The sequence below is a fragment of the Macrobrachium rosenbergii genome, chromosome 3 (assembly GCF_040412425.1).
Source record: "Macrobrachium rosenbergii isolate ZJJX-2024 chromosome 3, ASM4041242v1, whole genome shotgun sequence".
NCBI classification, from domain to species: Eukaryota; Metazoa; Arthropoda; class Malacostraca; order Decapoda; family Palaemonidae; genus Macrobrachium; species Macrobrachium rosenbergii.
Genome location: NC_089743.1, coordinates 79,549,971 through 79,572,058, shown reverse-complemented (window position 1 = coordinate 79,572,058; position 22,088 = coordinate 79,549,971). Strand labels below are relative to the sequence as shown.

Sequence of the window (22,088 nt, the reverse complement as noted above, 5' to 3'; positions counted from 1 at the left end):
GGATAAAGTTCGTTTTGAACAGCTTCTGTTGATTTAAGTAATAATTATTAAAATTGGTTACTAAATCTGCGGTGTGGACTTGGCAGGTTTCATTTACTCTGCAATGAAAAATAAAAAAATGAAAGGTGTCTGAGCCCGAATTTTCGTATAGATCGTTTTCAATGTCTACCAAAAGTACACAACAAGGAGAGGGTCACCCAGTGAATGTTTTCATTTACTGTCCTATCATCAAAACAGATTGACCTCACCTTAAAATATATTTCTGACACAACCGCAACAAGAGAAGTCAATATAAACTGCAATAACCACCACTACAACAACAACAACAACAATAATAATAATAATAATAATAATAATAATAATGTGAACCTCGCGCGCACACACACATACATACATACGTTCATATATACATATATATATATATATATAAATATATATATATATTTATATATTATATATATATATATGTAGAAATCATCAACACACAATCACGTGTATAGAAATAAATTTCTGACTCACGTCGGGATTAGGTCTCTCAGGTGGAAAGCTCGCTGGTATAGTTAGCTTGCCCAGGTAATTCCTTGGGTGCAGTTGTCAGGTTCCAACTTCTTTAGACTTGTGTCAGTGGATAACGCCCTTGCTTTTCACCTGAGAGACCTGGGTTCAATCCCGACGTGAGTCAGAAATTTATATATATATATATATGTACACAGGGTGTCTATAGTCTCTTTACAATTTAAAAAATATATTACAAAAGCCATTGATGAGATATCTTAATCAGATTTTTTCTATGTACTCGGCAGTTATCAAAGTTTTTAATCACATTGCATTTGTGTATTTCAGGTACCTTGTTGATGAAAAAGGTACTGTTAAATGAACCCCTAAAAAATGGCTACTCCTCGAGAAAAAGGCATAATGTGTGTCATGGTTTATTGAAACAAAAATGGTACGAAGGCTCAGCGAAACAACAGAACTAAGTATGGAAGAGATCCACCGTCATGTCCGTCAATTCGTGCATGGCACAAGAAATTTATCGAGGCGGGGACAGTGTTGGATAAAGTCCATCCGTACTGCTGCCAGACACTTACAGCTACCACGTTCAACAGTGCACAAAGTCCTACACATGAACTTGCGATTGCACGCTTACAAAATGCAACCCATACAGGCACTTGAGCCAAATGATAAACCAAGACAAAAAGAGTTTGTAGTTAACATGCTGGAACGAATTTCTGAGGATAAACCGTTCCTTAACCGAGTTTGTTTTAGTGATGAGGCAACCTTTCATGTTTCAGGGAAACTGAACACGCATAGTGTGAGAATCTGGTGATGAGAACAACCCCATGTGATTAGGGAACTTCACCGCGATAGTCCAAGGGTAAATGTGTGGTATGGGATCATGTGCAATCGAATCATTGGTCCATTTTCCTTCAAGGAGACATCAATTACAGCAGAAGTTTACCTTGACCTTTTGACTGAATATGTGGCACCACAACTAGATGGCCTTTAACTAACCATCATTTTTCAGCAAGATGGTATACCACCACTTTGGGGACTGCATGTTCGTGGGTTCCTTAATCAAACACTTCCAGACAGGTGGAATGGAAAGGATGGCCCAATTCTCTGGCCACCTCTTTCACCAGATGTCACTCCCCTGGGCTTCTTTCTATGGGGTTATGTTAAAGATATCGTGTATCGAACAAAGGTACAAAACATCACTAATCTCAAGCAATAGATCACTGATGCCATTGCCACCATCGATAAGGCTATGCTACAGCGAACAAGACAGGAAATCGAGTACCGTCTTGATGTGCTTCGTGCAGCTAATGGTACCCATATAGAGATGTATTAAATAAGGCAAAAAACTTCAATATCTACTCCCCATTTTGTAATAATTTCCACATATTTGTCGGTTCATTTGCTTTTGTAATATATTTTTTAAATTGTAAAGAGATTTTATGGACATCCTGTATATCACATGGAAAATAACGAATACAAAAACCAATTATAATCCAAATACTCAATCAAAAAATGTCAGAGAACTAATTTAATAGAGAGGGACAGAAAGATGAAAGAAAGGTAGTCAACAGAATAAAAACACGATTAGTGAAAAAATGAAGCAGTTAAAAAAGGACTATCAAGAAAAACTCAAAACAAGCGTAACATGATAAAGTGGTCGGTAGAAATATATGATGAATTTACGGGATAAATTATTTCTCGGTAAAAAAAGAAGCACACGTTACATAAAATACATATACTGGCTTTTTTGTAAATTCGTTAACATTTACATATATACATGCACATAAATACATATATACACAGTTACATACATACATTATATATACATATATATATATATATATATATATATATATATATATATATCCACATTATATATATATTTATATACACAGGTTTCATGTAATTATAATTGCACAGGTTATGGTGGTTTTTCATATGTATGTATGTATATATATATATATAATATATATATATATATATATATATATATATATATATTATATTTATAAAATTGTCTCTATAACATGGGTAGCTTTCCAAAGGTAAAAAAACACACAATGGTCAGCGCAACATTCATACTTAATCTGCTGAATCGTAGATGAGGCCCCACGCAGAAACTTTCAAAACATTAGCTGTTTTAATGACCAACACACAAACCTCCTAGACACTGCATCATTCACCTTAATCTTGCATGCACTTTCACGATTCCTGGGTATTAATGCCCTTCTTTTCGTATACCTTTTTCAATCTAATATTCAACACCTTCTAAGTATTTCCCCTGTCCTTCCTCCTAGCGTTTCTAAACAATACAGTTTCACAAACCTATCGTCGTCAATTTTCTATACAACCAAACCATCCCTAAACCCACTAATCCATCCTTTCACCTACACTAAAGTTCTTACCATACCCTTCATGAATTTCTAAATTTCTCATCCCCCAGTTCTCATGGCACCTATGTTACCGAACCAGTTCCTCACAAAAGCTTCGTCCTTTTTTTTCTACATGCGCCAATCTTTGAATAAAAATATGTACCAAATTAACTTTTATAATAATGTACTGCGTTAGTATTCTGAAAATATAGATATTTCTTTTCCTTTACTTACCCAAAAAGAGAAACGTACACTGTCTGCGAGTAAAAAAAGGGGAAAAAAACCAAAGAAATACACTTACAACATTGGAGCATAGCAGCAGGGAACAAAAGGCACCCTAACGTCCCTCAGACTTAAATCCTCGTCGGTTGGCTGTATTACTCCAATCATGGATCGAATAAAAAACTGGAAACAAAAGATGAAACATAACAAAAACAAAACGAAAAGTAGAAAACTAAAAATATCCAGAAAATTTTGAAACCATTTGTAAAGTATCAAATTAGAATTGCATAATCTTAAAAATTTCAAATTAAAACCAAGGAAACGGATGGAAAAAATTCACGATCCAAAGAAAAACCAACTTCTTATATACCGGTTTCTCATAAGCAAACCCACTCAGCAATAATTAGATATTGGTATACGTGAATGATTTACTGACACTTATTTTTATTTATCAGACTTTGGGAGAATTAATTAGTGTCAGTTTATTTTCATTGAACGCTTCATCAGTAGCACATTACCGTTCTTTTTTTATCCATCTGTTGTCTTGACATAAAAAGAAGTCTCAAACACATTTGGATAACCTGTTAATAAGAAAACCGAACAAGAAAATTTAATAGGACTGACTGAAAATCCTGACTAAGAACAGATTTTCAGTACAGCCTATCACACCAGTGAGAGAATCAAATGCTCAATTCTACCCTACTCCTAGGTACAGAGATAATCTGACCAACTTAATGAGTACAAGGCTTATTTCTATTTTTGCTAGGGAAAGAATACAAGACGACAATCTTACCCTGAGAAAGAAAACTCTATACATTCTATCAGGCACCTTGACTTTGTACAGACGTTAAGTTTGACTGAAATACCTTTCAGCCATGAATGATATCCTGGAGGAGAAAACATCGCGGCAACAAGAGGATCACCATACACATGAGATGGAAGTACATGGACAACAAACAGAGACAGAATAAGAAGTAAGAAAAGTGGTTGAAAAGCAAGCTGAGGGACTAAAATATAGCGGTTGAAGTAATAATGAGGAAGGAAGAAAGAGTACAGACTGTGAACCTAAAATCCAATGGTAGACATATATAAGCTTCACACAGTGAATATAAATACTCTACGTCTTATACAACATTGAGGAATTTCATAATGATCTTTATTGACTGGTCAACCTGAGTCGCAGTGACAAAGAAAAGCAATAACAAACTGACAAACAAACAGATGGAAAAATGGAGACTCAGCGAAAATCTTTACATCCATCTGTGACTGAAATCAATATGAAGACATATTTGAACATATAAAACATGTCTTTATTGGGACTGAAGCCAGATTCCGGAAGAAAAATTTGACTTAAAAAAATGCTGATCCACCTTTTTTTTTTTGTTATTCAAAGAAATGTACAGAACTAAATTTCGAGGTTAAGCAATAATATCCTCACATACCTTACCTAAATCCACTTTGTTGTTTCATAAAAAAAAAAAACTCTCCACTAGTAATGATATTGGCCTCAATTAAACTATGTCAGCCATCAGAAAGAACCTAATTATTATAAAAAATATTCCTTCAAATTAAACTGGAATTCCAATGGAACTTTGTATGTTGTTTCAAACAGATAATAAAAAAATGTCATTATTGTCAGCCGTGTAATGTCAACACTAATAAATGTCAAGTTCATTATCGTAAAAAATGATAAAAACAGGCTTTTTATTCTCAACTACACAGATAGGAAAATGTAGTTTATTATGAGAAACTAAAATAAAAATACACCAGATTAAGTTCTTGATGTAACCATATATGCAATATATTAAAAACACACAAAAAAAATATTCTTGATTTACTTACATTGATACTGATTTTTCCTAAAGAGAATTTCGATCCGAATTTGCCTCTCTGGGTGTCCTCTGTCATCTCGACGTCCTCCCAAGAGATCCTCCAGGTCATGGAGGCCAAATCGGCCTCTAATTTGTAGTGCCTGAGGAATTAATAAAAAAAAAAAAGACCGTAAGACTAGTTTGATGAATAACGGATGTAATAATATTGTATTAACTTTTAGATAATAATTGTTTTGCATAACTCTAATATGAGAGAGAGAGAGAGAGAGAGAGAGAGAGAGAGAGAGAGAGAGAGAGAGAGAGAACCTTATGTGAATAAATATTGCCCTACATCTGATTAAACTGAGAGAGAGAGAGAGAGGAGAGAGAGAGAGAGAGAGAGAGAGGAGAGAGAGAGAGAGAGAGAGAGAGAGAGAGAGAGAGAGAGAGAGGGCCTTATTATCATAAAATATTGCCCTACATCTGATTAAACTTACACACTGAATTTGCCTTTGTTCAGTAAAATATTAATTTCTACCGTTTTATTTACTCATTCCATTTAGTGATAGCCTAATTTATGCCGTTCCCTCATATAATATTGCATATTTCATAAAAAAAAATCATGATGAAATATCGTCAAGTGATTTAATAACATTTGATGTGGTTATATTTACAATCATATTACATAATTATAAATATAATTTCAACTTGCAACTATTATCTTTGCAAAACATGAGCAACAGAGGACGATATCGTTGATAGGTATCATTTTCCAAGTCCCCCCTTTCAATTATCGCGCTAAAAACATTTTCTATTTTGAGAAAGCGTTTGAAGAAAACGAAAACTCCATTATACAATGGCTCCCTAAACTATTTCGTCTTAACTACTACACATTTTTGATGAACAAATTGTAAAAATATTCATATACAAAATTATGTTTAACTATGTTTAACACCTCACTTCCTGCTTTAAGGCAAAAGTAAAAGTAATAATTTAATTAGCTGTTTTCTATAAAACCTGGAAGGATTTAACTTAAATTAGAAGATAAGGATTGAGGATTATTATTTCTCGTTGACTCAAAGCTAAATCAAAATTTACACGTTTTTAATTTGCAAGTTCTGTGATAAACCGCCATACTTAAGATTCTATTTTTCTGTGACGAATATGAAAACCGTCTAAGAACTTCTGATAAAATATTGAACTAGAGGAAAAGCAACCTATAAACCCAGGTTACCTATAACTGACTTCAATAGTGAAACCCATGTAACATGGGAAGACAAACTATCGATGCAGTTTCACAAAAAAAAAGTCCCCAAGAAATAGAACACTATAATCTTCTATGGCTTCATCGCAACCAACCGAAATGAGAAAAATAAAACGCATACAAGAAACATGTACTGCTATGAAAAAAGAAAAACATTACATGGACTAAAAAGGATGATCAGAAGCGTTGAATATGTATCGTTGGAAAGAAGGGATTAATGCACCTTTACATAAAATAAGCGAAAGCAAATTAAAAGTCCAGTAAGAAATATAAAGCACACAGCTTCTACATGTTACAGTACTGTTAGATTAACCTGATTAAATACCTTGCAATACTGATCCAGTAAAAAAAGTAACAGAAAATACGTGCACGAAAAAATATTTGAACTGTTTTGTTATGAAACAGGTTAACCATGACTCGAATATATAAATGCATTATATATATACACGTTACGCACAAACACACACACACGCAGGTTTAAACAATGGAAGCAGCGCCAGTTTCGTGTCAAAGAAAGACACACAAACCCCGCAGCCAACGCCCTCACCTTTCTCCTCCTCTCCGCCCCACCTTCTCACCTTGCACCTCAAAATCCTTCTACGATTGTCGTTGCCACAGTCCTTCATCCCAGGCCCTATGTCGACGTCGAGAGCGTAGACAGGGAAACATCCCAATGTCCCGAATGCAACTCTGCCTTTCCATGAACAAATTCATGGAAGCCTGCAGTGGAATAACTGGGATAGACCACTAGGATGTAATGCATCATTCTCTCAGTTCCCAACTAAGGCGCAACAAGAGTATGGCACTGTCGACTCCGACGATTCTCCCAGCAAACAGCACTCGGCAATTGTTAATCACTTTGTCCGGCAACTGCCCTGTTTCTCCTTCTCATGCCTTTCCTTTCCCTGTTAGGCCGCCTAATGTCTAACGACAGAGTCATTCAACTATCTCTCAACCATCGTTCTGTCTTCCACTTAAGCTGTTACCACTTCCCTTTTGTCGCTTAATGAAGGGGGATATAAACAAAACAATTATACGCTAACATTCTACAGTCCTCCTTTGAGAAGCAAACTTAGGCTTAGTGCCACTAAATATGCTGAAAGTAAACAATTCTCCTTGAGAAACAAACACATTCACACGTCTACCATTCACACAAGAAGAAACCCAGGCTTTTTCTCCCACTAAAAATTTAATCCTTTTCTTCGATCGACCCTTACTCCTCAAGATCGATGAGTGGCCCTCGGTAAGTTAAATGAGACGTGGAATCTCCGTAGAGTTTTACATCGTCCCTCTTTATATCGTACGATAATTTTTTTCCATTTTTCCATACTAAACATCTAAGACTCACCAGGATCGCTACTATCACTCTTTCTCTCCAACTGACGGGAACCATTTCTTGACTATACCTTCACTTTAACACCTTTATTTTACCCATTTTAATCATAACCATTTTCTTCACTTCAAATCACTACATGTCACTTAAGGGCTACTCTATGACAAGAACCAGTTCTGGCATATAGCCAGCTTAATCGCAAACATCAGCGAAACTTCACAGACATCCTTTGTCATGCGACATTGACGGCAATGATATATATGTATATGTGTGTGTATATATATATATATATATATATATATATATATATACAGTATATATATATATGACTTGGCAATGGGTATATGTATATGTGCTTATATACATACATACATACATACATAAATATACATATATATATATATATATATATATATATATATATATATATATATATATATATATATATATATATATATATATATATATATATTAAGTTACTGGGAAACAAATTGAAATGACAGTGCTTGTATTTCTGTGCATTTTAACACATCTTCGGGGCACAAAGAAGATGTGTGTTAAAATACACGAGAGTACTTAAAATTCTGTCTGTTTCAATTTGAACTTCCCTGTGGCTTCAGCTAATAGATAAAATCACGCGCTTACTTTTGTGATTTCTAGTATGTATATATATATATATATATATATATAATATATATATATATATATATATATATATATATATAGTATATATATACTGTATATATTATATTTACATATATATATATACATATTATATATAATATATATATACAAATGCATATATACATATATATGTATATATACATATATATATATATATATATATATAATATATATATAAATATATATATATATATATACATATATATATATATATATATATGAGAGAAGGCTCTTGCCTGAGATGACCTGCCCTGGCAGCCAATCATAATTCAGCACCGATCAAGACCCCACCTACCCACCTATAAATGTACCGACCCAAGTGTCTTGTTGCTCCCGATCTTTTTCAACCACGTCCAGAGGATGACCAACGAGCTGGTCGAAACATGTCGACGGTACCTGAAGTAGAACCTGAATTCAGACGACGAAGAAGTATTTCTGATTGGATATTTCAATAAAAGACTTCCCGCATTCCACACACTACCCTTTTTCCAATATGAATATCGGCCAGTTGCTGACCAACATCGCTGAGCCCGAAAAGCGAATCATATGAAAATAGAAAAGATACTGTATAAGATAAACGTATAATACAGCCATCCTTTTAATAAGACCTTTTGAAAGAGGGCCTATTCCTAAATAATAATAATAATAATACACACACAATTTAATTTACCTCCTTGTGGATGCAGCAGTACCTGTATCGACATGACTCTACTGAATTTTTTTTTTGTTAAGAGTGTGCAATCAAAAGAAAAATAGGAAACGTCGCAATATTATAACCATCCGCCCATTAAAGCTTCATTTGGACCACAGAAACTGACACACTCCACGCAACCACTGTAAGTGTCACTGACTGAGGGGTTACGCATCCTCAGTCTCAAGCCCTCAAATAACATCACGCAGATGTTTTTACTGCCAATTAACACACAATAACCCTCCTTGAAGTCGACAACACTTAGAGGCAACATCACTTCTATTCTGACCAAACCCCACAAGCACAGCGCCCCTGAGAACCAAGCCCTAACCAAATCCAGCCTGCTCTGAGGGGTATCTTCGCAGTAGCACCAACACAACCTGGACAATCGCAACAACCAGACAATCATGGTGGCGAACCACCAACCAATCTTATCAGGGTAAATGACCTCCTCACCAACTAAGGGGCGTTGAAAAGATGACAACCTTACCCTTTGACACTGACAGAAAAATAGGACATATGTTCTCATCGTGATTTAACACATTTCCACACTTCACTAGGATACATAATAACAATGTCCAACAATGCTAGGACAAATTATCAATGTTGGTTCTTACTCTGTTTTTATTGTATATATTTCCTACAGTTCTGCGAAAAGAACACCTGACTGTGACTGTAACAACTTTGGGGGAGACCTCACGATGTATGCGAAACAGCTCATAATTAATCTTACTCCCAAAAGTGAGTCATCAAACATAAAAATGTCAATGATAACCCATCCCTGCTGAATCAGTATTTTTCATAAAGCTGGTTTAAAGGATTGTGCACTCCCAAACAACAGCAACGAACGTCATCTCGAAATTCCAGGCATTTTAGCACTGACAAGATACGCATGAGACTTCTTACTATTGCTTCCACTGGAGGTTTCTCTTTACAGGTATTTATTAGTTAAATCTGACACGCATTAATATACACAACTATAACAGCATACATTCGACACAAATATTTTGATTTAGCATAAATTGGCATAACCTAAAGATCTTGATAACTTGAGTAAAGATCAATAATATATATATAATATTGAGATATATATATATATATATATATATATATATATATAATATATATAATATATATATATATATATATATATATATATATATATATATATATATACATATAATAATAATAATAATATATATATGTTAAATTGTGTATATTATATATATATATATATATATATGTATATAATATATATATCGTATATATACGTATATATATATATGACCTAATGTTAAAGGTCGTAGATGTCTTCTTTCTGATACTGTCCGACCAAGATGTTTATACTTTTTATCTAGGTTTACATAATTTTTATGTATGATTATGTTATTACTAGCAAGTGAAAACATCAGTGTAAACCACAAAAAACTAACCATTTGATCAACCGTTTTAATTACGTTTTTTGAAAGCTGTTTTCGGAAAATGCAAGAAAACCGAATAATTAAAAACATTATTCAATCACTACAATTCCCTTAGGAAGGGGTCCAGCACTGGTCTAAGAAAACAAGCCATAAAAAAGACTATTATTCATTGTTCGACATATTTTATGGCGTCTTGAGTACGGAGTTATCGACGTCATAAAACGGGAAAAAAATAAGAGAGGGTCGGAAACCTCTTCCCTAGATCTGTTTTTCCTGAAAAATGCACCATAATTTCCAGTGAAGGAACTGGCTTCAAAAACACTTGGCTGTAGATTCCATTTTCCAACCCACAAAACATGATCAACACGAAATAAGGAGAGAGAGAGAGAGAGAGAGAGAGAGAGAGAGAGAGAGAGAGAGAGAGAGAGAGAGAGTGACGTTTCCCTGAGAGATGTTGACTTTAGGAAAAAAGTTATTTCACTTTCATCCTTCAACTGTTGAATTTAGTGTGAAACCCAAGTGTGAACTTCCTTTAAAAACTATCCTAACCCACGTTAAGCAACAAGCACTCTGGCACATTTATCACAGATATTACATTCCTACCATCCAAACACTTCATGTACAACATCAAGCTGACCCAAGCTAGGCCCCCTTCTACAAGAATCTCTCAAGATTCTTGATTTTCACCATTTTCCTCAATATATTCGCTTCTATTCTTTTATTAATAAAATCAAGTCAGGCTGCTCTAATGCCAGTTGTCTATTGCTTCCGAAATCTTGTATAATAACCACAATCACAAATTATTACATAATTTCTCATTCTGGTGTATCAAATTTTCTTCACTTATACTAGAACTACCTACCAATTTGAAGTAAAACAGACAAGTGTTCTGCAAACTCCAATTTTCAGCATACACAAAACACAAACACAAACACACACCAATATAATATATATATATATATATATATATATATATATATATATATATATATATAACTGAATCACGAAAATATGGAACGTGATGAATATATAAATAAAGATAAATCCACGAAGGAAAATGGAATGTTTAATATAATTTTATTTGTGAAAATGTTCATCTTGCAAAGTTATTATTGTATATAAAAAAGAGAGAATTATTTTGCTGTAATTAAATTTTTAGGTGGTCATTCACGACCCTGTATAATCTTTTAATTGTCCTGTCCCTGCTTTCTGAACGGTTGATCCTAACTTTGTAAAAACTCTAAATATTTAACTTGTTTGGCAGTTCTACTAATTCTTCATTTGTGTTGATTCTGTACATATGTTTTATAATCCCCATCTGTCATTTATATGAGCTTTCTTTGTAAACATACTTTATTTCTTCAGTCTGCTAAGTAAAGGACCTAGCGTCGAAAGGCCCTGCAGCACTCCAGTGTTTCCGTTTCCTTCTGTGGTTTTATCTTTTATATATATATATATATATATATATATATATATATATATATAGTATATGTTTTACTCTTGAGATCAAATTCATTTGTGCATGACCCTTTTTTGATTAAAGCATTGTTGACCTTGGGAAAACAACTTAATTTACTTTTTTAATTACAAAACTTTAGTTTAAATTACAAAGGGCACGTCAGTCTGAGAAACAAACGCAAACTAAAAATCCATTCTATGGTGGGTACCGTTTCATTTGAATCACCCTTTACGATAAACAGTTTCCCAATAGTCACTGTCATTTTCATTTCTTAACCGGTAAATCAAAGCTGAGTAACATGTGCGAAAGTTTTCCCTACAGCTGCTCGCCAAACTACAATATTTGGCACACCTACTCTTACCTAAGGATACTGGGGCGATAACGTTCCAAAAATTTATAATTTATTAATTACTGAGTTTTCCGACATCCAATGCATCACTAAAATCGTGCTATTATAACATGGTTAAAGGTAGGTAAATACAGTAAAAATACAAAGTAAAAAATCCGAATCATATGAGTATCTAAAGGCCATTAGAGTTGAGCCTAAATCTCATTTAAACTCCTGTTAAAAAGATTTTCTTCCTTTTTTAACTTGCTCCTAAAATTTTTGAAACTAAGTAATTACCATTCTTGCAGCTAAAAAAGGGTTCCTCTTGCTCATATGCTAAACTAAGGCATTCGAACATATGTCTAAATGGCAGAGGTAACAAACATTCTTCACTAAAGCTCGAGTTAGCTTAGTATAACCAATCCACAATGAATGCAAATCACAGAGTTTGCAATTCCTTTAATTTTTTTATTTTCTAAGTTCCAACTAAAGTTCCATGTATATAAAGCTATGAAGGGAATTACTGGGTACATGTTCTTCATAAAGAGAGAAATTAATCCTACTTATAGCACTGACTGTTCCATCTGTTATGGAGTTTACCTTTTCATTTCTTGCCTTACCAACATGAGTATGAAGTCAGCTAAACTTGATATTATGGCCTTAAAATTTTAATCGTACGTATCCACTGCAATGTATAAGATTAAATTGACCAAAGCTTGTTTAATACCTAGCCACATATGTTGACAGAATTCCTCATTCTGGCGTATGAATATTCTCCTCAGTGAAATTACAACTTCATACCTCTCTGCAGTACAACTGAAAATGCTCTGTGATCTCCCATTCTGAGAAAAATCTGAGAAGACTACTTCAAATCCGGTAACCAGTAAAAACTAAAATCAGACTCTTTGATGTATTTCAAGTGCTCTAACTATGTGAGATACACCATGTTGTTATTCAAAATAACATGTTTTGAACAAGAAAGTTATCTGTAATTATGGAAATGTCTCTGAAGGGAGAACAGATTATTTCATTTGTAATCTGTTCAAAGTTGGGACTTCAAGTTCTAAATTTTAAAAGCTATACACACATATGGTTTATGGTATCTGGGATGACTGTTGAAATAAACTAAAATATTCCTAATTAAAAAAAAATAATTCACGTGTCAGCGACTACGGAAGAATCTGAATTCTAAGGGGGTATCAAACTAGCAATGACTGACAATGGAATCCAGAGATTTCTTGCTCGCATCTACCAAAAGGCCAATTACTGGACAAGATTTATGCATTTCAATGGAACAGAGGTCTTTATTTCAAACATCATTAAATCTTGCTTCGTGTTAAACTGTGCTATGGTTTTAAATTTAAAATTTAACCATTGACGTTTTACGATTGATATATTTATAATTATATATATGTTATAAGACTGTATATATATATATAAAGATCATATAAATAAAGATTGGCATTTAGATTTCTGAAAATAGGTATTTAGATTTTGTGTGAGCGTGTTATAACCTTTATAGCACCGGTGCTTGTTATTGCGTATACTGTAGCCTCTGACCGAATGATCTCAGATTATCCAAATTATTTTTTTTAACCTTTCATCATTTCCTTTTTTCTGTTCGTCCTTTCGTTTTAGATTAAGTCAGCCTCGCTCTGGCACGAGCTCTTGCTCTAGAGCAGCCCGCAGGTTTTAGTTTTAAATTACTAACGTAGAAACAGCACTCGAAACTACTAACATAGAAACAGCACTCGAAGTCCCTTGGAGTCCAATTCAGTCACGAACAGACATACTTTAACCTTTTCCCATTAAAGTCAAGATGCTGGATCTATTCAAACGAACACGAATTTCACATAAACGTGAAACAGCCTCTTACCTATAGCTTACTTTTGACTCTTTGAAGACTGGATGCAAAAATTTTCTCTTTTTGTTTTATAAAATCAATACGAATATACCTTACGTTATAACCCTTTGACTACATACCAAGGATAAGTTACATTTATCTTTCGACAAGTCGTAAAAAAATTACGGTAACTGTCACGAGGGTCAGGATACCACATTTTCTGTAAAAATTAATTTATTATGACCATATGCAGAAAATAACATGGGAATACGGTGACAAAGAGATCACGAGAGAGAGAGAGAGAGAGAGAGAGAGAGAGAGAGAGAGAGAGAGAGAGAGAGAGAGAGAGAGAGAGAGAGAGAGATTCTTACGGCATTTCTTGGGGGGTGGGAGAGTTCTGTAGGTATGATTTCTGGTATTAGAGTTGAATTACTGATGGTCGCAAAAATAATTTTCATGATGATTCTACAGGCGTACAACAGGCTTGAAGAAATCCAAATGGATTAATTAAATTAATCATACTTTCTCGTACACTGATCTACGTTATTTGAGGAATGATATCGTTGGGGGACGGATCTCAAAGCACGCCTTAGGAAACAGACCTTGTGGAACTGATAGACCATGCAGTACATGTTTCCAACCCAATGTGACTGCTGGAATTTTTATGATTTCCCTGGAACAGCTCAACCCTGCCTTGTTTCTACACGTTGGACATCAGACAGGAGGTAATGGCCACTATAGAAAGATTATTAATAAGGACATCCACTGCTTCCACGCAAAGGCACAGCGTTTTAAAACAATTAGACAATTAGATGTGGGTACTGAGGAAAGGTGTTTGGGGGACTGTGCTCCCAGAGGAGGTAGTGTGTCTTTTAGGCACGTGTTTTTGTCAGAACCATAAGCAGGCATATATGGATGCTACTGAATTTCTGTTTTTATTTTCTGTGATGTGTGTGTGTGTGTGTGTGTGTGTGTGTGTGTTTGCATGTTAACCACAGGGAGGAAAAATAAAAAAAATACTAAGTACTGAGCATTTTCGTGTGATTGTTACAATTTTCAAGGTACACTGGCAAGGAACAATGGCACCTTGAAAATTGTAACAATTACTGGAAAGTACTCAGTACTTGATTTTTATACATTTTCTACTCCTTGCGTGCGAACCTGCGAATCTGATATACAAAAGTATTATATATATTATATATACATATTGTATATGTATATATATATATATTTATATATATATATATTAGTTTATATATATATATATATATATATATATATATATATATATATATATATATATATATATATATATATATATATGTATATGTATATCACAGGGGAATACCATTACTTTTCTAGGCAACGTAAAATCAGTACCTTATTTACCTGTTAAAGCAACTCTTGTAAAAGAAAGGGCATGCATATACGCGATCCGCTAAGCCAACAGGTCACCAGGACAAAATTGAAAAAGTTTATTTAGCGAGATCCGTAATCAGTCAAACGGAACTATAACGAGTCAACTGAAGAAGACGGACGTGGGTTGAGGTAACTGTGGAGGAGGTGCTGGTGGTCCAGAAAATCCGGATTGGGGAGGCTTAATGAGTAGTGTCTAAGATTAACACGTGAGACTAATCAAGGTTCTCGGAAATGGTCATTTTCTGCATCATATTTTCTATTCTTTGGGCATAAAATAACTCATTAAGCGCCACGAACGTGAGTAGGCCTTTTTATTAACGGTAGCTGTTCATTATCTCCAAAATTAATGGATGTATTAACCCGACGGAAAGGATTATATATGCGTCGGGCACTGGTGCTTTATTTGGTAAATTTTCAGCTCATTGTTTTACTCCTTCTTTCTTTCCTATTATTTCCCTCATTTTCTGTTACGCCGTCGTTAAGATTTGACTTAGAGACTTCTTGGCAGCGGCAGCAGCAGCTCTCGCAGTCGTGGTAAAACCGTAAAGGCTGAAAAGCCTAATTAATTCATCATTCTATTTCAACCCACAATTCTGCATTCAGTAGGAGTCTATATTGACGAGAACAAGCCAAAAGGGCCAATTAGTTGCTAAGCAAACTTTCAAAGAACAGACAAACCTTAATGAAAAGGAGACAAAAACACAGGGAGAGAATAATCAACAGCGACCAACGGATGAGTAGATCAACAAAAGACGAATACAAACAGACTTAAAAAGCTCCTCTTAAACTTATGAAGTTCGACATCCGCACCATTGCCAGGGAGACTGTTCCACAGCTTTGTAGCGGATGGAAAAAATGACTTAGGTTACTGGGCAGTGTAACATTGGGGCTTCTCAGTAGGCTATGGATGTACTTAATACAAAGGATAGTCATTATTTTACTGGCAAATAATTTTTGACACATGGTACAATGGAATATCTCCCTGCGCTGGTCTAAATCATGATGGCATTATTAGGAAATATTAAATTATCCGTTTGTGCAATTTCGAAAAGATAAAACTCTTTAAGAGCATGCTGACATATACGGAAGAAAATATTCTCGCAATAGAAAACAAAAGACCTGGTCATATGGCACTGATACTAGGATCTCTGTATATATACAAATATCTGTACAGAGTTTCTGTGAAAAAACAAAAATAGTCAACGGTAAAGCAAAGTATAGTCAAAACTCCTGAATCTTAATACAGTCTTACCTGTGGACCGTAAATCACAGTACGGAACACAGTTCGATATCGTAGTCAATGAAGTCTTAGTTTCGCTGTTATTAAATGATTAAATCCTTCTGCCTGCAACATTTACATGTCTAATACAACCTGTGAAGGTTAGGTCTTTTTTTATTTGGTGTTAAACGAAAATGAATAGTTACAAAATCTGGATTGTCTAAAAGCTTACTATAATATCTCACCTTCGAGGTTAGCTCTAAGCTACTATAATTAACATGAAAAAATGGTATAACGATACCTAATTATTTCCTACAAGAATACTGGCCGTCAATCTGTGTCTGGTAGATTCCAGGTACTTATATCAAGCCTTGAGGTGACTCATTTCTTAAAACCCTAGAGCGCAAGGCAAGAATGAAGATTATTCTGGAACTACAGAACTCAACACTTCTCCAACCCTCCGGTAAAGTTAAGCGAGTTTAGGAAAAAATTAGTTAGACGTCTTATAAATATTATGAGTCATTTTAATGTCCTTTGAACGTATAGCAAATCTGGCGAAGATTAGAGTAGTAGACTACATAGTGACTGGTTTGGAGTAAACTCATTCCGAGACAAGGGTAGCTTATGTCTCCACGACAGTTTAATGTCATCATGAAACAAGTGATGCAAGCGGTAGGAAAAAGTACAGTAAGCAGGAATGCAAAATTGAAAGGCAAGAAAATGAGACGTTAATGCAGTGTGGAATGGTTGGTCGCAGACGACATAGGTCTGACTGGATACAAGGAAGCGAAAACTGCAGAAACTGAGGAAAGAGACTGAAAATGTTAAAACCAGAAACCTGTGGGTAAATGAGACCACCACTAAGGTTGTCAAAAACAAAACTTAAACCAGATAGATGGATGGTGCAAGGATGGAAGTAACTGAATCATATAGATATTGAGAGTACCTGTCATGCAAAAAGTACGAGAAATGTGAGTCATATAAGAAAGTACCAGGTACCTGCAAATGACTGGCACTGGATTCTCTGTGAAGGCCAACGTGGAAGAAAGTGAAGGTTTGTTGAGTCAATTCACATGTAAGGAACTCAAGTGCAGAATAAACATGGAAGGAAATGGTACAAGAAAATTGTTTTTTTAATTTCTTGTAGCATTTCCCTCAATATTTGGCACCCTCGCTTTTATTTTTATAGATATTGTTAATTGTAAGAAAATCCTGGTATGTTTCAAAAAATTATTTTTAAATTTTTAGTGCATTTAAATAAATGAGTTTAAATTTTTTTATATATTTTCTATTTTATACTTTTTAGTTTTGAGAGAATTTTTAACCGATTTATGATTGTGGCTAACGAAAATTGATATCCTGTCGAGCTAAAGAAGGTTTGAAAAATCTATAGAGTTAACTTATTCTACCGAGTCAAAGACGTATGAATAATCCGAAGTGTCATACAAAACCTGAGATACTGGGAGAAGTCACTGTAGGGTCACTAGAAGTCACTGCTGACCTACTGATCACGTAAGGTTGTACTGTCACCAGGATTGAGTAGCCATGCAAAATTTCAAGATTTTGCAACTCCATCGGACGAAAGGAACAGGTCAGAAACTGAGTTACAGGATTTGACCCAGCCAAGCAAACAAACAGACAAAATGGCAAGCTAAATAAAAGCGTATAAAAAAGTTTGAAGTTGTTGAGAATTCTGACTGTAAAGTATAGGTGGCATAAGAAGAAATGAAAGGTCGAGAAATGTGGAGATCCATAGGTGAGGCAAAAGGTTTAGCTTAGTTGAAAAGGTGCCGTTTGTTACAGCTTGTACATATGGAAAGGAGGCAGGACGAAAAGCAACATCTTGGCCTCCTACGCCCCGATCCCCGGGCCACAGTCCTTTGTCTTGGCACACTGCCACACTGTAGTTGGGTCAGAAGAGACCTGGCTACAAGCAGCCCACCATTGTTAACTGGAAGACCCACTGGGGCAACTAGGTGGTTGCAAGCGTGCACACTGCAGTTCTGGAGTACCCGGTAAGTCTGAAATTTGACAATTAAGTGCCAGTTTCTGTTTCTCTCACTGAATCTCTCATTTCCTTCGCTTTCCCAGATTTCATCTCCCAACATAAAATCCCTTGGCTACAGCTAGCATGTGTGTTCCCCATATGAAGTAAATTTATTACTGAAATAATCCTTTGCTCATTGCCATATAGTAAATCAGCCCTCCATTGTGACAGATTATTGCATGTGAGAGAATCCTTTATGTACGAGTTCTTATCTGGGAAATCTATGTCCAGAAACGTGTTACCTCTTCAACCTCGCAGTCCTGCCATCCGTCTTGCTTGGAAGAATTTCTGCCTTGTTGCGGCAGACTATTCAACGTGCAACATCCCATGACAGTAATTGCAAAGGAGTCCTTAGAAGGGACCCAGATTCCGTTGTGTTATCGATTGTAGCTGTAATGCATTTCTTGTAAACCGGATCAGTATTTGAGGTGCTTTTAATTCTACCTGTAACTTTCTTTATTAAGGGCCAAATCAGTACTCTTTGATTAAATTGCATATGTTGTGTCAATACAGTAATAGTTTTGTATTCATCAAGAGCTTTGTATTAATTGATATTTACGTATGTCCACAGTGAGAGCAAGTAAAGGCTTATCGTGGACAAATGTATATATATATATATATATATATATATATATATATATATATATATATATATATATATATATATATATATATATATATAGAGTGAGGTTTAGTGCTTGTTTTTTTGTTTGGAACAATCGCTCTCCGACTGTTGAAGGTGCGCTCCTTACCCAGTGGTGCTTGTTTTTTTTTTTTTTGTAAGTAGGTGGTGTCTGCCACTTACATTTTCATCAGCATTAGTCAGGCTTGGGATAGCAGCGAGTCTAGTTCTCGACAGCAGAGCAGCTTCGAGTATTTTGGAACTGCTAGTATTCGCTATCCTGTGGCCCTCTGCAGTTCGAGGATGATGTTGATGGCTGAACCTTGTCCATCAATGGAGCAGTGCTGTTCCTGTTTGACACCTGTCATGCTGTTGCTTAAATTTGTCGATCATCTATATTTTTGGAGACGTTCCTGTTGGCCGTCAAGGGGAGGTTTTCGATGATCGTATGGCAGTGTTCAATGGTGTTTGTTCTCTTCGACCTTTGATGGGGTCTTGACATCTGTGTAGATTGTCTGTCGTGGTTTTGTACTTCATGGGGTTAATTTGTTAAAATGTATTATTCTTCAGATACTCTTATATTCTGTAATTTAATACTCGTGATTTGGTATTATTTATGATGCTTGATTATTTCATGTGGTGTGTTATTTATGAAGTTAAAGGGTATACTTATCTTATTGTTTGGTGCTGTTTTAGCATTTATTGTTGATGCTGCCTGATTTTTGTTTTTGATGTAGCTAAGTGTTGTTAAGTTCAATTTAAATGTTAACAGTCTGGTAATTTACTTTGATGGTGTTTCTAAAGTAACACTGATTTTGCTACATCCATGTTATTTAACTGACTCGTTTTTCTTTGTAAAGTGATTATTTTTTGCTCCAGGCCTGACTCATTTGTAAATCTGTATATTAAATTGTATATTAAACTAGTATTAAGGTAATTTTGCTGGTTTTACTGAACCCCGTTTCCCAGCTGCTGTCCCGTCTCCTGCCGGTCTTTCCAGACCCATTCTTACTTTGTTTGTTGAACCTGTGTGAGCCCATAGCGGTCCATTACAATATATATATATATATATGTATGTATATATATATATATATATATATATATATATATATATATATATAAATATATATATATATATATATATATATATATATATATATATATATATATATACATACATATATATATATATAATATTATATATATATATATATATATATATATATATATATATATATATATTTGTGTATAATATTCAGTATGCCAACGGTTAAATTTGTACAAGGGTCACGAGAAAAAAACTAACATAAATAACTTCCGGTGAAAACCATTGCGAGATACGCTTTAAGATGACAGGAGCTAGTTTCATTAAGAGAGCATACCTGTAAATGAAGACGCTCCCAACGGCCATGGCGACAACCAGCAGAGCTAAGAGGCCAGCCACGATGCTCCAAGGACCTGAAAGAAAAGATAATCCGATTTGAGAGAGGAAAAATAGTCACGTATTATGCAAAGGTAATCCGATTACGCTCGTACGAAATTAGCCGAGGACAAGAATACGAGAATGAAAGCATGATTTTGCAACGGAAGATTAAAAGGTTATGCCGCAAGGAGAGGAAGGGCAGGTGCCGTCTTTGACTGGAAAATAATCGGCGAAGAAAATCACGGGAAGATGGTGGGCGATGCGTTGAAAGGATGACATTCCAAAAGAAAAATGTAAATCAACGTATCGTCATCATCAACATTATCCAAAAGAACATTATCATTAATTATTATCAAGATAAATACCACAATAAGTAATTTTGATAAAAAAACATAATAAATTAACCACAAAGGCACTCGGATAAGGAAAAATATTAGTCAGGTATACAAGACAATAAGAAAACCCAGTATGAAATGACAGTAAACATGATCAACGCATTAAATTTTCTACAAAGATAAATGTACTTAACCCGACCGTTAAAGGTAACCAAGAGAAAAAGAAAAATACTTCTAAAATGAAAAAAGAGTGTGTTGCGAATACGTCCTAATAAAAGCCTGCAAATTCAATTTACTCTGACTGTCAACTATTCATATTCAAGACGAGATCACGAAACCTTGTTTAGTAGAGAGGCGATGGAAGGGGTAATTCAATATCCAAACCAAGTGCAGCCCTGTAGGAAAAAAAATGAAAAGGAAAAATCGAAAAAAGAAAAAAATGGGAGTGAAAATAGACAGGAAGTGACATTCGGGCTTAACAGAGATAAAGCTAACAAGATTTTAAGCAAAACAAAGGACTTGCAAACAAATGGGAAAACAAAGCTAAGTTATGGTCTTATTGGAGGAGACAGAAGAATCATTTGTTATTTCATATAGTGTAAAAATGCACTGGAGATTGATTTAGATACATTAAATTAATGGCCATAATACAGAGGTGGTGGGAAGATTAGTGCTATATCACTGCAAGAACTGAAAGACCGCATTTTGAAAGAATGAATTTCGAGTGAGAAAGGGTTCAGGATAAAAGGTATCATGAAGAAAATTATGTGAACACTCACGCACGCAAGCGCATACAAACATACTAGCACACACATACACATACACACACACAAATCATCGTCATTTTGTTCTTCTCAGCTGAATTCCTAGTCGGGGTCTCTATTTTTTATGATCCTTCTCCAGCTGTTTCTGTGTTGAATAGCTATTTCATAATTGGTGTTGGCAGATGTTCTCAGGACGGGTGTCCTTCATAACTCCAAACCTTCCTGTCTTTATGGTCTTGGGATCAGCATTTAGTTGGGCTGGCTTTCTTCACCCCTCTTCCACTTTTCCAGTAGACAGGATACATACATATATAT

The 22,088-nt window shown here is 34.8% G+C and overlaps 1 protein-coding gene across 1 annotated transcript in view; it reads right to left on the bottom strand.

Annotated features, from left to right (window-relative positions):
- The window catches only part of LOC136851610 (atrial natriuretic peptide receptor 1-like), a 524,376-nt gene that overhangs the window by 324,439 nt on the left and 177,849 nt on the right, over positions 1 to 22,088 (bottom strand). Inside the window, exons 8-9 of the mRNA XM_067125948.1 lie at positions 20,634 to 20,709; positions 4,953 to 5,082 (exon numbers count right to left, since the gene is read on the bottom strand). Coding sequence (XP_066982049.1) covers positions 4,953 to 5,082; positions 20,634 to 20,709 — 206 coding nt within the window. The remainder of the gene's footprint in view (positions 1 to 4,952; positions 5,083 to 20,633; positions 20,710 to 22,088) is intronic.